Raw genomic sequence first — 16151 nt, 5'->3', positions numbered from 1 at the left:
AACAGTAAAACCAATGTAATTTACAGTGTGCTTGCTAATTTTACCACAAATTATCAATGTTAATGGTGGCTGCCTATGGTTCCCCCTTAAGTGATGCTGACCTGAACCGATTCTCTGTTATCTGTTGCTCCAGGGCTTTGTGAGAGGCAAGTGGAGAATTGTGTTACAAACAAAAGGACACTCCAGGCACTCCAAATATAAAAATATAATAATATAGTATAGGAAGGAAATATTTGAGAATTGTTATTTTTCTCTCTCCATTCACTGTCTTTCTATGGCAAAACAGGTCTGAAAATCACACTTCTAGTACATAAACGCGAACAAAGCAGATTCTGACAATATATATTAAAAAAATGTCATGTTGCTGAATTGTGGTTAATTGAATCGCTTTCTTTATGTTTATTAAACCTTTTATTTTGAACAAGTGTAACAGCGAAAATCAGTCAGAGGAAACTTATGCCAATGGATAGGAGAAAATAGTATGTTTACCAATAATTGTAAATAGGCGGGAAAAAAAGGGAGAGACTTGTTTTTTTATATATTGGCAGAATCTGCTTTGTCAAAGTCCTGCCTCCCATTTTTTTTCACCTCTTTACAGTTACTGGTAAACATACTATTTTCTTTCTTCCATCAACTTGATTTGAAACTTATTTTTTAAACATTGGACATTGGAAAAATGGGAATGTAGTTGTAAAGATCAGAGGAGGGGTTGACATGCAACATTGCAGAACAACAAGGAAATCAAAAACTGTTCAGATCAACATATTAAATTATATTGTGTAAATAAAGACACTGAAATTGCAATTTAATAGAACCAACAACATTGCCATTTTATTATCTATGACAATTGTGCTGTTGTATTCCTTGGCCATCAAAACATAGGTGTAGAAATAGTTTTTCAATCCTATCATGGTCAGTTCAGCAGATATGGAGGAAAACCCATTTAGTGGCAGGGTTCCAATTCTGAATATGCTTAGAGCATCAAACAGTGCATGGATACCAATGTTGGAGCTTTTACACAAATCTGAACGATATGGTGTATTACTGGCCAATTTCTCCTGAACTGTCAGGACATCAGAAAACAGATCCTGGAGCGACTCTGTTGGGATTCATGAATAACAGTCTCTATATCTTTGGCAGGTGGTTGCAGCAGCCCAGCTTCAGCCCATCTGGCAGAAACAGTGGACTACGATTCGAACAATCCTCAGAGAGGATGTTCCTATGGGCAGGAAGTAAGGGATCACAGGGAGGAGGTGACCGGAGGTAATGAATAATGTCTCGCTATATACTGCTGACTTTATAAACCCTAATGGTCATGAGGCCAAAATTCATTTTTAAAATAGAAAACTGACCTCTGTAAAGTGATCTTGATGTGCCTTGGATGCTTTACCCCAAAACTTTATGTTTCCATTATAAAAGACAATGATCAGCTGTTAGCACTGGCTGTTAGCAGTTAACAGCACAATAACAAAAACCTAGATTAAAGCACAAGCCAAAAATCTCACTCAGTCTTAGATTTTAGAACCACATACATTCTGTGCATTTGTCCATAAATACAATGTGGCGCTCTATTTAAAAAGGACGAGTGGAAAAAGATTTCAAGTGGAACAGAGTACAAACAGTGTCAGTAAGTTATTGTAAGTTGATCAAAGGCCTATTTAAACCATGACATATGGGTGTTTATGAGTAACTGCTGCAACTACCGGGTCATGTTGCCTTAAAGTGTGTGTTCCACTAGCTTGGTTAAAAAATGGCAAAGGGTAACCAGAAAAATATTGATCCCCTAAAGAGAGCAGGGACATAATCTCATGCATTGATCACATATTGATTAGAATATTGCTTTTTGATCTGGCCAAATGACATATAACCACAAGCACACACTATCCAAATGACTATTTCCACATATAATTCATGATATGTATGTATGTATATGCGCGTGTGTGAGTGCCTGCCAGTGTGTTTGCATTAATTTGTGTGATTGTGTGTACAACCTGAGCAGTATATGTGAATGCATATTTGCTGCAAGACTGTTTGTTTCTGTGGTTTAGCATCATATCTTTATAATTTCTTTATTAAAAGAGATGTCATTTTTGCTTCACTAGGTGCTTGTCACACTGTGGAGAAAGTTCAGAGATTTGTCCTTAGGCTATCCAATTAATGGTCGATAACACAATTGATAACACTGCTAGTCTTCCTGGAAACCAAATGATTGCAAGTTCACTGGAGAAGAAAAATAAGAGAATGTCAAGGTGTATCTTTAATGTGTCATACTCAGATCCATCTACCAGAAGATTCGTGAGTATGAGGTCCTGGACAAGAGGAAGACGGTGACGGCTCTGAGGGCAGGAGAGGACAGAGCCATACTGCTGGGCCTCAGCATGGTGCTGTTCTCCGTCATGATGTACTTTGTCCTGGGAATCACCATTCTGCGCTCCTACTCCGACAGGTAATGACTTTGTGTTAACTTTTACAGCAACAGTAGTATAGTAAGTGAATGTGTGGTGTTAGAAACCTAATATGTCTTGATCTGATTTGAAGGTGAACTGCAGTCGGCCAGTTAGCTAACTTAGTTGCAGTTGGCTCATTACAGAAAGAGGCATGCCAATAATTGGTAGCCTTGTAGGAGGTAGGTATCACAATTACTGTGATATGATGTATTGATGGTTACAAATGCTACACATAGCAGCTTTGTGAAGTCTTAGTTTTGTTTGTTTTCTGACTTTTGGAAAGAACTGATCATGTTTGCCAGACCACAGGAATAGCATATATTACAGGTTCATGCTCTGAAAACACATCCATCTTGCTCCTAATTTTTCATAACTATGTTACTTCAGGTGATTCCTTTTATACCCAATGAAGTGCTAATTGCTGAATGAAAAAATAGTATTTCCCGTCCTGTGTTCCTTACTGACCCTGTTGACATCAATATGACAATCGCTATGATTGATCACATGCCATGTGAATGTGACATGGTAAATTGATATTTGAAACTTATGTAGAGTTTTCTTTTTAATGTTGTTTTATAACTATATGCTCTCAATACAGTATATACTCGAGTTTGAGTGGCTATATACTGTATTGAGAGCATGGATCTTGAATTGAATAACTGTGCCAAATCAACTGAAAAATTGCATGACATTCCTCTTTAACACTACCTGTCCATAAAATCTTTCTCTCTATCCTCTGACTCCACTATGAGAATTTTTCCATTGCACAAGTTCAGAGCCATACCTGCACTGGGTCTGCTATGGTTTGCTTCTGTTGTACTCTATCAGAATGAACAAAACATAATGCAATGGGGCACCCTGGTGGCTCATTTGGCTAAGGTGCATACCATGCAACTGCATTCAACTCCGACCTAGGACATTTGTTGCATTCTCTCTCTCTCTCTCTCTCTCTCTCTCTCTCTCTCTCTCTCTCTCTCTCTCATCTTTCTCCACTAAAGCAGAAACGCTCTATATGCCCATTATGGTCACAGCCATGCAGTGGAAATAATCTTTCTCTTTGTGTCTAGTGTGTGGACAGAGGAGTCTAGCTGCACAGTCCTGAACTCCACAATTGTGTGGAATGTAAACTGTTCGTACAGCTGCGGAGCTGAGTGCTGGAAGAGGTCCCGTTACCCCTGTCTACAGGTCTTTGTCAGCCTCAACTCCTCAGGCAAGGTGGTTCGGCTGTCGCACAATGAGGAAACGCAGGATAGCAACCCTGAGGTACAGAACCGCAGTGGACCCATAGATTATATTGGCAGTCGTCAAAAAGTGTTTGCGTGTTTTATATTGGCAGGTGCAATACAGGTATATTGGTACTGGCTTTCAAAAACCCATATCAGTTGAACCGAAACTGAAATATTTTACTTGAGTCGTACTTTTATATGGAAGACTTCCTACCTTACGCCCAACTGAAGAACTGATTTGCATGGTCCTTTCAAGGTATTTTAAAGTGTAATTAAGTATCCGTTATGGGAGGTGTTGCCCACAGTTTTGCTCTCTACAATACATGTCTGTCTCTCTTATTATCCTTTCCCTCAGTGCTTCTACATCCCAAAGTGCCGCAAGGACTATGCAGCAACTCATGCTATGGTTCAGAACATTTCTGAGCGTCTCAGGTCTCAGCACACAGTTCCATGTTTCGTGGATCCAACGGACCGAGTGGACAGCGCCATCTTGACCCAGATCTACGGCCGGGTCGCCGTCTTCCACTCCCTGTTCTGGCCAACCTGCAGCTTGATTGGAGGAACCATCATCATTGCCTTGGTGAAGCTGACCCAGTACCTGTCAATCATGTGTGAGAAGCTAAGCCGCATCAAGAGGTGAGGGTTTAGTAGGTCGTAAGGCTGAAGGGAAGATGTCATTATAAGGACAAGAGGACATCTTTCTTGCATTTTTGCAGCAGATTGAAAGAGGATGGGAAGCTGAGATGTGGTCCATCCTGTACCACAGCTGGAGCGCTGGGACTCAAAGCCGTGTCTGAATGACAATCTAAAAGCAATGTCAATGTAGCAACTAGAAAGAGAAGTCTAAATGTTTGTAGTGGAACATCATCTCTAAAAAGACAATTCGAGACACAGGGCTGGAAACCGATATGTTGATGGTCTGCAGACTGACACCAGTGAAGCCTCCTGGTGGTTGGTAAGAACAGCAATAATAGCAAAAACTGTTGCAACAATAAAGAAATCTGTGGTAACTATGTATTTATAATTTCCATAATGGAGTTGGCCATTCTGTGATTGGTTAAATTTTCCAGGCTTTTGTACAAATGTGTCATGATGTACCTGTTGTGAGTTTCCTACTCTGAAACAGGAAGGCTTTCTGTAGCTGACAGCAATTCTTTAACTCTGGGTTGGGACCCAAAATGGGTTGTGGGCCTGATTCTGATGGGTCTGAATGTAATGAGTGCTGGTATGCTGTAACAAACCTGGGTCTCAGGTTGAGAGACTTTATTTACTATTTGGGTCCCAGGCTGAGAAAGTCTAACAGCCATTGCTTTAGGCTTTAGCTTTGTTTGATGCCCTGACAAAGTCTAGCAACACTGTGAACTGTATGTGAAGATTATGTGAGGTTGGGCTTCTAGGAATCAAAGAGGGTTCCCATTCTCCTTAGGAAATTATCAATCTCAGAAGTCTCTCATAACTGTGATTTGCATGCAGGGCATAATTTTATAGAAAAACAAAGGTATTGTGATGTGATAGCCTAAAAGATACTGAGATGCACACAGTAACACTCAATAGTTTTTTTAATAACTTCTAATTTCCTATTTCTGTAGACTTTCAAGAGAAGGGCCTGTTACCCTATGATTTTTCAGGACTGCATATTTTATTCATGTTCTCATTTTCCATGTGTTTTCCATGACTGGAAATCTTGATGCCAAATTCTTTTTTTTCGTACTAGTAGGAACCCTAGTGTAACCCACATTAAAATACATCCATAAATAAATATGTTCATAGATATAAATACATAAATAAGTTCTCATAAGTTGTTAATTCGTTCAAGTCATTTAAAAGAAAAGGTCTAATCTAATGATCTAACGATAAATGATGATTAAATTGTGCCTATACAAATTCATTGAGGGACTCGACTTTCCTTTTAAGACTATCCCTTCAAGATCCCCCCTCCTTACGTTCCTGGAAACAGCACGAAGCTCAGAACGAAGCTAGCGAGGAGTAAAGCAGAGAAAAAGAAGACGAATTTAGCCAAAAGGAAACACTTGAAAAAAGCCAATTAACATTAACTCTTCCATGTCATCACCATCGAATGGGTGATCTGTGAGGACTTCAACTAAGAGACTGTTTTGGTGAGTTTTAGTTTGCCTGTAACGTGTACTGACTAAGAAAAAACATGAACACCACTGGTGCAAAATAAGGGGGGGACGGGACATGTACCCTGCACATTTAGAAATTATGCATTTTGTTGTTTTTTTAATTGCTGTTCGGGTCTCTTCTAGTCTTCTCCTATGGTCTTCTCACCTTCGCAGTCCGTTCCTCTCCCTCCTACTCTGTCATAGTGATATAGCCTTTGCCAACGTAAAAAGGTAAATGGAGGACATGTTGAATTCATTACTACATTAACATGTGACTGTGAAACAAAACATAAGACAGTAAGACAATTGAGATTGCTAGTGGACTAGCTATCCTATCCATGAACTGCCAGATGGGCCAGCCTTCAAGCTAACCGTTATTTGCCCATGTAATTGTTATAGAGCCATAATGCTAGCGAAGTGTTAACTACAAGTTTACAATTTCTATTTGATCGATATAATTATATGAATAGCCTACAAACTAGCTAGAAAGCAAATGTCAGCAGATACAGTCTAGACTGAGGCAAGTTGATTTTTTAAATGAACCAAACTCTGCAACTCGTGCCTGTGTGTTGCAGCTAACAGTAATTGCATTGTGGTTTGTTTGGAGTGTGGGAATGATAGGTTAGCGAGATCCTTAATTTAAACTAACATGCAGCAATGCTATTTATTATTGCAGTCTACTGTAGTCAAGTGAGCCGATTATGTCGGACTCCGAGACAGACAGGGAAGCGACCACCACACCTGCCAAGAAGAAGAGAGTTTGTGTGCCTCACAAATTCCTGGCAAGTTACCAGGACAAATGGCCGTGTCTTCGTCCTTTTTCACTTCCATACCATGCGTTTTGCCCGCTACTGCCCCCTCTCTGAAGCCCAAACCCGCTACTGCCCCCTCTCTGAAGCCTGGTACTGCCCCCTCTCTGAAGGCCAAGCTCTCTACTGGCCCCTGCTTGAAGGCCAAGCCCTCTACTGGCCCCACTGTTGAACAGCAGTTGAAGAAGTTATCCTCCAGCTTTGTTTCTAAGCCCCCAACCTCCAATCCCATAACACAGCCCAAGTCAGCAGATGAAAGCAGGCCCTCATCCTCTCACCCAAAAGGTTTGACCTGAATGCTTTCCTCTTTCAACAAACGTGGGTAAGAAAAAAGACAAGGCAAAGAAAAAGGAGAGGGAAGACTAAAACAAAAAAGAGATGACAAAGCCACAGAAGGTGTACAAGTTCTTAAGTGATCCTCACTCCAAGGTGTATGCTTTCTTTCTCAAACGGACAATTCCCCTGTTTGAAACTGCAAACCAGTGCCTTCAGAAGGAAGAGCCTTGTATTCAAACCTTACTTGACACAGTAGAGCTGCCTAAAAACAAAACTCAGTATCGTGCCAGCCTCAGCACTGATATGCTTAGTGCTCTTGTGACCAGAAAGGCCATGATGGCTGCCAAAGACAGTGTGTGTCACACAGACATATACAGTGATGCCTTGCTTAAAAAAGCAAAATCAGCTACATACCAGGCCAGCCAGCAGGGGAAAATGGAACCTGGGTGTTAAAAAAAAAAGTTTTGATAAATGGGCAGTTTATCCCAAATGTACTGTATGTGTTGTGTACTTTTTTTAATGTGCAACATGCACATGAAAATGCTGGAAATTTTTTTTTTTTTAAAAACTTGTGCGCCATGTGTGCACACAGTGTGCTACTCAAAAAAAATCCTTTACTAAAAATCCTTTAGGGTTGGCAGGTCTGAGTCCGCTGTTTCCTGCCCAGAGTATATGGGGCAGTTTTTCGGGCTTCCGGCTGGTGTTTATGAAAGATGGCTGCTGGATACAATGATAGGTTTGATTTGTCAGAGGAAGAGGAAATTTTAAATTAAATTTTACTGTGGAGGAGACAAAGGAGAAAAAGATTGTGGTCTGTGCGCCCAATAAACCGGACTAGGGAGGTACAAGGGGAATACCTCCTAAAGAGATGGATGAGGGACAGCACTTGCAGTATTTTCGGATGTCAAGATATCATTTTGATGACCTACGTCGGATCACACCCTACATTCACCACCAAAACACCCACATTAACCCTGTTGGAGTGTTACAGATTTTGGCTGTAGCTCTATGGATCCTGGCATCTGGGTCATCACAGAAGAGTGTAGCGGCCAGTTACAGACTGGGTACAACAACAGTGTCGCTTATTTTGAGTGAAATATGCAAGGGGATCTGGATGGCCTTGAAACAAGACTTTGTTGCTGTTCCTTCACGTTTGGATGGGAGGAGATTTCAAGGGAGTTTTGGAGGATTTGGAATTATCCAAACTGTGTTGGATCTGTAGATGGCAAACATGTTGTGATAAAAGCACCGCCATCCGCTGGGAGCGATTATTTCAACTACAAGGGCACGCATTCAGTGGTCCTCGTGGCTACATGTGATGCCAACTACACATTGACATCGGAGCATATGGAAGACAGAGTGATGGGGGGGTGTTCCAGGAGAGTGCATTTGGCCAGAGGTTGTTGCAAGGTCAACTCGATTTGCCTCCACCACAAGACCTGCCAGGAACGAGCATTCCCATATCGCATGTGTTCCTTGGAGAAGCAGTATTCCCACTGCACACCCATCTAATGCGTCCCTATCCAGGTAAGCAAAATGATCAAGATAGTAACATATGTGTAATTTCATTTTTGAAAAGCAGAGGCAGGCTATATATTTGTATATGACCTTTTGAGAAACAACTCCAACTCTTCAAAACAGTTCCTGCTCCATCTCAAACAGGAGCTTGTCAATGGCAAACTTTGCCTCAGATACCTCACATAGTGTGGGCAAACTGTGCATCCTCACTGCAGTATAAAGCTTCTCTCTCCTCCCTGAGTTTTTTTATTTGGTCCAGCCTCTCTATGATTGCCCCATCCTACCCCAGCTGGAGGAGCTGGGGTAGGAGCAGGACCAGGTGTTGAAGCAGGAGCAGGTGGGTGAAGAGGAGGGGATAGGTCAGAAGCAGGGCCAGGGGTTGGAGCAGGTGGTGGAGTAGAACGAGTGGGAGGACCAAATATTGCATCCAAATGTTTTTATTTTATTTTTTTGAGTTTTTGGTAAAACAAAACACAGACAAAATAAGGTATTATATAGCCCCATACACAGAATTTTAATTGAATTTCCAGTTCAGTTCTGTGATAATTTTTGGCATACATAGGAACACAGGCAGAACATAGGCAGAAATTGAAAAAGCACATTGTAGAAATTCTGCACATTATAACTTTAGACTATCTCCACTCAGCTTGTCCTGTCCTGGCTATACCTCACCTCTACTTCCACCACAACGTTGTTCTCTGTGACTCTGCTTTTTACATGCGGAGTCAACCAGGACAGGCTAGTAAAAATTGCAGGGACACTTTTCCCATTTCCCCCAGCATCTCCACTCCTACCCTTCATCCTCTTTTTTGCCTTAATGAACCTGTCTCAAATACGCACACACACACACAAAACAGCTAATGTTAGCAAAATCCAGCATATAACGTTACCATAAAAAAAAAAGCAGGCACAGCTTAATTATTAATGCCAAGGGTTTACCTTGTGATTGTGAACTGCTACATTTGTTACCACATAGAGCTACAGTAGTTAATCAAGTCGACATTACAGTAAATTAAACAGACATAATAAGCTTAACGTTACCTGTCACGAAGACCTCTCCATCGCTGTTTTGCTGCCAAAACGTCGATACCAATAGCTGCCGAAATTTCCCCTCAGGAGTTTGTTGCTTTTTTTGTTGAGTCTTTAAAATCCCTCTGTGAAGCATTTGGTGAAACTTGTAGTTAAGTTTTTTAGATACAGCCATTTCTGTATCATACTATTTTTATGGTCCATGGTCACATATTCAAAAAAATGTTTTCGCTTAGGGGCCAGATAGACTCAAGTAAAAATTAATGATAAAAAATGATTCTCCAATGTGTTTGCAGGGAGAAATTATCAGAAAAGTAGCTCCACAACCATGCATTTCCATGCATTTCTATGGGTTTTGGGTATGAACTCGAATATGGATAGTGGCATTGATGCGTGTCTCGCCCTCAAACAGCGCTGCAGTAGTTCACCCTCATCAGAGGGAGTCAGATTGAGCTCCACCAAAATCTCTGTGAATTCAAAAGGATTTTTAATCCATTGTTTCTCCGTCAACTCAAGGTGTCTCCTCTGGGAAATAATGTGAGAAACTGTCAATGAGCGTACCCAAGTGCTTCTGAATGAGATGAAACAAGTGCTTGGTATCAATGGCTACGTGAGTAAGGCTATAGTTAACAACAGGTGGTTAATATGTTTTTATTGGTGACCCTTTGGCGACCCTTTCAAAATCTCTGACCCAGATTTTGAAAACACTACTCTAGAGGGCGTCTCTGACTAAGAGATGGCCTCTCGCCTATGGGCTACTGATAGTCATATTGAATGTCATATTGAATCCTACACATTGAGCCCCACTTTCTGCCGTTAATTTATATACATCCACGTCTTCCGTTGCTCTGTAAACTTTGACGTTAGATAACGTTATTACCTGTGGTATTTAAGTGACGTTAGTGGAATTATTTAACTGATACCTGTGTCGCAATGCTTCAGTGCATTGAATTGAATTGAAACTCATGCCGTGGGTCTGTACAGGATCTGTGCTTGTTCTTCATAAAACTTACCAGCAGTTCTCCAGGCTCACTGCCGGAGGAGCTTTCTTCTCAACAATTGCAGTAAATATAGTCCACTCCTTTGGCTTCAAAAAGGGCAACAAATGTCCATAAAATGACTCCATACAACTCGTGTAGTATAATCCAAGTTTTCTGACGCCATACTATTGCTCTGTGAGTGGAAAAAACTAAATTTGATCCATTATTTCATGAAAATCAAGTCGATCGGCATTGTACTTCCGCATTACAAAGCCCAAAGGTTTGTAATGCGGAAGTAAATACACCTCCATCTCGTGAGGTTTGGAAAGGTATTTTGGAAATTAATAGTGACATTTTGAAGTGTATGGCCACCAGCAGATTACATGACAAAATAATTATTAATTCTCTGATGGCACATAACTCTTGTCTCATCCCGCCCACATGCCTATTCGCTTAAAAGCCGTTAATGGAAATGCACCATAGCTAGTGTGAGGATCCGCTGAGTACGACTGTTACACCAAAAGGTTAAAACTTAGTTGTAAAAGTTTATTATAATAAATAAATTTAGTATATTTATATTAAAGGGTTACCTACCTGTTCACCTGTGAAAAGAAGGAAATAATAGTTAACTCAATAATAAAATAGGTACAATTATAGACCTAAAATAAGCAGTTAAAATAGGAACACAGACCAGTCTAACCTAATATAATCTAACCTAATATGAATGATTATGAACTAATCTGGAGACGTTTTTTTTTTTTTGTCTGTTTCGTTTCACTTCAGTAAAGTGCCGGCTTTTGCATTTAAAGTTCTGGGTCTGGTCTAATTATTTACTCTATTAACTCCACTTGAACCTAGAACTGGTCCCGTAGCCTACGTAGTACTATGAGATATAGGGTTACAAGTGCAACACTAGGACTTAAATCAAGTCCAGACACTGTGCATACTCCAAGGAATCTATAAAGAAAGAAGGACAAAGAGAAATACAGGGACATCACTACACAGCGTGTAAACATACAGTATTACACTTGAAAGCTCTTGGCACCACAAGTGTAGTGTATAGTGATGAAACGCAGATCACACCGTCATTTTTGCCCTCTCAGTTTTACAGATGATTAATCTAGGTGATGGAGTTGTTGTTGGCTTGTAAGATAGCGCTTCATTTACTTTCTAAGCACACGATTTGATGGCCATGTCAATTTATTTTCCTGGCGGATAAAAGGTAGGACTGCTACAAGGATTTCACATGACAACAGCGATATAAGCGCACACCTTTACGTAATCTCTCTTTGCCTCACATACACACACAACATACGCACCTTTCAACACTTTCTCTATGTCACACACACACCTTTCCACATTCTTCTCTACTACATGCACCCTTTGTTAGTTAGTCGCCCCTTTCATCACATCCATAAATAACTAGCACCTCTCCCTCTCTAAGCCCACAGTAGATCTACTCTAGCTACATTAATTATATTCGGCCAATATCAGTTTTTATCAACACTGACCTTTTGTTGCTCTCATCAGCCTCAACCTCCACTCTTCCCTTTCATAGTCTGAGCTGCACTGCTGCTGCTGCTGGAAAATAGCCAGTTTGGTAGAAAATGCCATTCAGTTATTTCCCTCAAGGTCAAAAGTGTACATACCTCTTACTGCTCTCATAGGAAAACATTTTCAGCTCATCCAGAGAACTGAATGAATAGAATATGTGGTGACTGGATTCGATACTTGTGTCCACTGTGTACTCATGTGGGATCTAAAAAACAGAATATATAACAGAATACACCTCTGGGTCACTTTGATTAATTTACTGTGTTATATTTAAAATAAATCCACAGGCACTTTTACATGAGAAGATGCTATTTAGTCAGCAAGGCCAAAGCAGGGGTGTTGAGGTACCTTGAGCCACCAGAGTTTCTGTATAAAGAAGCCCGTTTCTCCCCAGATAATCCCCTGGTGCACCCTGGGTGTGGATGATGAATCGCAACTGGAGAGACAACACATGATCACATTGGTCTAGAATCTACATCAAGACCCCAGGAAGTTTTGGAGCACATACACTCACTGGCCAAAATAATTGGAACACCAGTTTTCCATAAAACATTACCAGCTAGGTCAGTGGATGGCATCCATTGCTTGGAGCTCCTATTCTACTCTATAGTAGAAGTTGCTGGTGAATTTAGTAAAAAGGCTATTTTCCTGCCCTGATTTTTCCCTGTTGGAAATGAAGCACTTGGATCAGGCAATGTGTAAGCCTGTTCGGTACAGCCAGTCCAAATGAATGTCCTCACATATGCCACATTGAAACACAACTTACAAGATCTATAGCAGCTTTTCAGCATTTTCACGGGACATTTTTCTTCCCACTGAATAGGTTTTACATTGCTGTAAAGCGCATCAGGACAGCTTCATTTGCTGATCCAAGTATTAGTATTTTTCCCATCATTCTCAATAGCATACTACTAAATGAAGCAGAAATACCTTAATAATAAAATAAAATAAGGAAAATATTGTGACTCATAAAGCATACATAAAGCACCTGTGAAACAATAATAAATTATGTTAGTCCAAAAATACCAAAGTTTCTTATTTCTTACTGCTTATGAAAAGTGGCATTGCGCTAGTTTGCCTTAATGATGGGAGGACATCTGGAAAAATAACCACAAATCCAAGTCTTTTCATTTACCAGGTCGATATTCTGTGAATGAATGTCAGCACTGATCCATTATGGAGGGGAGAGAAATTGTTCAATTCAATGATTGATTGTTCTCATCCACACCAAACGGATAAACATGTCAATAAGTCATTTCTGTTCAAAATGGCAGTTTTTTGTGTCGCTGTCAACAGCCTTCTCTCAAAGATGAGTGTGTTTACATGCGCACACTGTCATGGATAATAGCTCATATGCTGGGGATGGGGTTACTTGAGATGAGCTGTTTATCTGCATCCTAATATCCTGATCACACATATACATACAGAATAATTCCTAATATTGCCATGGAAACTGACCTTACATTAAATGGAAAAGGTATATTAAGCCATAGTTTACCGTCTAATATTAATATATTCTAGCTTTCCGGTTTCTTTTAATCAGAGGTTTATCCTGCTTATTGTAAGGTTGTAGGGATAGGATATTTATACGCGGCAACTCAAACTCAAACTCCTCTTTTAGTCCTTGTGAGGACATTTGGCCCTCATAAGTAGAGAAAAACGAGCACGCTCACACAGACACGCTCATTTACTCTGATTACTGCACTCATGTCCCCTTTCGATGGGGAGGAAAATGGAGCGATAGTCATGTCATTTTCTTTCTTTTCATTCTTTCTTTTCCAGCTTTCTTTTTGTTCCCTGTCCATTCCGTGCGTAATGGCTGACTATTTGTCAGGCAGGCCGGTCTGCTGTTAGCAGGATAGTTGAGATGCTGGTTTCTGGGTGTGGATGAATAAGACTCCATTCACAGCAATCCTATAACTCTGAGGGTGTTTTGCACTATTGATCAAGCCCTTAAGGATGATAATGACAAAATTCTATCTTGCTGACTGCTTCTAACTCTTTGCTGCTAAGTAGTGAAAGACAGAGAAGATGCCTGCTGAATAAAGACCTGTCAAATGAACCGTATTTCTGTGGGCTTGATAATCTCTCTATCAAGGAAATGTGTGTTAAAACAGTGATTGAGACATTACACCTGCAAAATCACTCACATGACTATCCAAGCTCTTCCCAAACCCCAAAGTCTATACACTGATACTAGACTACTTCGTACAACACAGCGTCATAAAATTGTGCGAAATAAACACGAATTCTGAAGTGCAGAGAATACAATCCTCCACCAGGAATAGCATGAATTGGACACGCCATTTTCACCTTTTTATCACATGAAAATGTTATCTAACTTTAGGCAAGAAAACAACTTTGGTTAAGGTTAGGTTAGGTTTAGGCGACTAATACCATTTGGCTAAAAGCATACTCAGCAGGATTTCCCCCCTTGAAATAACTCATGCAAAAATTATCTTTGGTAGTGTGTGTATCTAAAAAGCCTTGCTTCCTACAGTAGTGGTCCCGAACAATACAGAGTAACTGGAGTTCTGGTCAGAGCTAGTGTGTGTCGTGAGCTGGCAGCTAGCATTGTTAGTGTAGCTTCGTTGTGGTAGAGAAGCTGATTCCTAGCAAGCAGTGTTGCCAACTAATTTTCAGGGTAAGTTGCTACAGGCAGGTCGATTTGTTGCTAAAAGTTGCTAAATGACGTTGTGACGTCATTACGTAATGACGTAAAACTGCGTCATTACATAGAATACACAATGACGTTACTCAAATTGACTGTCCATCTCTGCGAAAAATATGATTTGAAATTTGTTAGTTTAGATTTGTTTGTTTATTATCACATATTTTCAAGATCAAACATTCGTGACCAACTATATTCATTGGGTTTTAACTGTGGTTGTTGAAATATTTAAATGTATCAAGTAAATTTAGCAAACAAACCACCAGAGAAATACATATGTCTTTAAATCAAATGTTAAAAACCTTTTTCAAGACTAGCTTAATTTTCGTCTGCAGTGAGTGCGCTAGCATGTAGTAACGTTACTGAAGGCTTAGCCCTTTTCAGATTGTTAATGCTACTTTGTGGAGGAAATTCTAAATTTGTCTTTTTTTTCTAATTGTGACTTCCTAACCAAACAATTGTACTCTGAACTGAATATGTTTAAATGATTTGACCAAAAAAACTAAGTTTGTCTCGTCGAACGCATGCTACTGCTGCTGCAGTCAGCCAACAATGATTGCTGCTGCTGCCTGTGCCTGGCTATTGAGCTGAGCCGTCACTACTGCTGACCTCACTCACAATGCACTTTTGCAGCCAGGCAGACAGACCGTGTGTTGTGACTGAGAAATTTAGTTTTGTGTCATTTAGAGGGAAAATGTGTACATTTTAGCATTTTCAAAAGTTGCTAAAAGTTCCAAATAAATTTTAAAAGTAGCTAAATTTGTTGCTAGGTGCTTTTTTTTTTAAAAAGTTGCCAGGGTAGTCTGAAAAGTTGCTAAATCTAGCAACAAAATTGCTAAATTGGCATCACTGCTAGCAAGCTAGCTAGCTAAGCTAACGCGCACATACCTGCGTCGCTCTTTATCCCCATTCTCTCCTTCAACCCCAGACTCACTCTCGTTTTGGAACGAACCTTCTCTGCTTGGCATTTTGCCTTGCTGTACTTTTTCTTTTTACTGTTCTGGCAACTGCGTTCAGGTAGCGTGCGCTTCACGTCTTGTTGAGCTAGGGAGGAGGGGTCAACTTAGAAAGCTGCGTTTACAAGCCACAACCGGCAAAATCCTACTCAGTATGCCATTAAGCTGAGGGTAAGATTTTGGTCATGGTTAAATAAGAAGAACTCTCTGAAAATTAAAACTTAAACCCAGGTCGTTGGAGTTGGGTTAGGGTACTTAGGGTTACTTTCCATCACACTACTTCAATGTCAGACTACTGTCTGTTTCCAGTCGTATTTCCTTCACTTGACGTGCAGCGAGCACATATTTGTATTTAAGACATTGTGCTCATTTCACGAAATTTCGGGAGACCAGCTCATTTCGTAATATATATAGACCTTGTCTAACCTTTCCATTGATGTCTCACTTTCTCTCTCCCTCTCTCTTTCCATTTATGTGGAAACTGGTTGTTATTCCGCGGGTTCAATCACCTCTATCAAGGAAACTGCTGGGTAAAATCAATGACTGTGACACTGGACCAGTA

The 16151-nt window shown here is 40.3% G+C and overlaps 1 protein-coding gene across 1 annotated transcript; it reads left to right on the top strand.

Moving 5' to 3' along the window:
- Positions 1-1151: 1151 nt before the first annotated feature.
- On the top strand, positions 1152-4313 carry LOC139650193 (calcium-activated potassium channel subunit beta-2-like). The gene is made up of 4 exons (XM_071526774.1): positions 1152-1263; positions 2276-2446; positions 3515-3710; positions 4029-4313. Exons 1-4 carry the CDS (start codon positions 1214-1216, stop codon positions 4311-4313), a joined length of 702 nt encoding a protein of 233 aa, XP_071382875.1. The 5' UTR covers positions 1152-1213.
- The last annotated feature ends 11838 nt before the right edge of the window (positions 4314-16151 follow it).

Source organism: Centroberyx affinis, unplaced genomic scaffold (genome assembly GCF_046629955.1).
Source record: "Centroberyx affinis isolate AG114_WGS23_722 - 3 ecotype Tasmania unplaced genomic scaffold, CSIRO-AGI_Caff_v1 ptg001456l_1, whole genome shotgun sequence".
Lineage (NCBI taxonomy): Eukaryota > Metazoa > Chordata > Actinopteri > Beryciformes > Berycidae > Centroberyx > Centroberyx affinis.
The sequence above is the reverse complement of the archived record's forward strand: the minus strand, read 5'-3'. Positions and strand labels throughout refer to the sequence as shown.

Coding starts and splice junctions, on each gene's coding strand:
- LOC139650193 (XM_071526774.1), top strand. CDS start 1,214: ATGTTCCTATGGGCAGGAAGTAAGGGATCACAGGGAGGAGGTGACCGG. Junction 2,447..3,514: donor CTGCGCTCCTACTCCGACAG/GTAATGACTTTG, acceptor CTTTGTGTCTAG/TGTGTGGACAGAGGAGTCTA. Junction 3,711..4,028: donor CGCAGGATAGCAACCCTGAG/GTACAGAACCGC, acceptor CCTTTCCCTCAG/TGCTTCTACATCCCAAAGTG.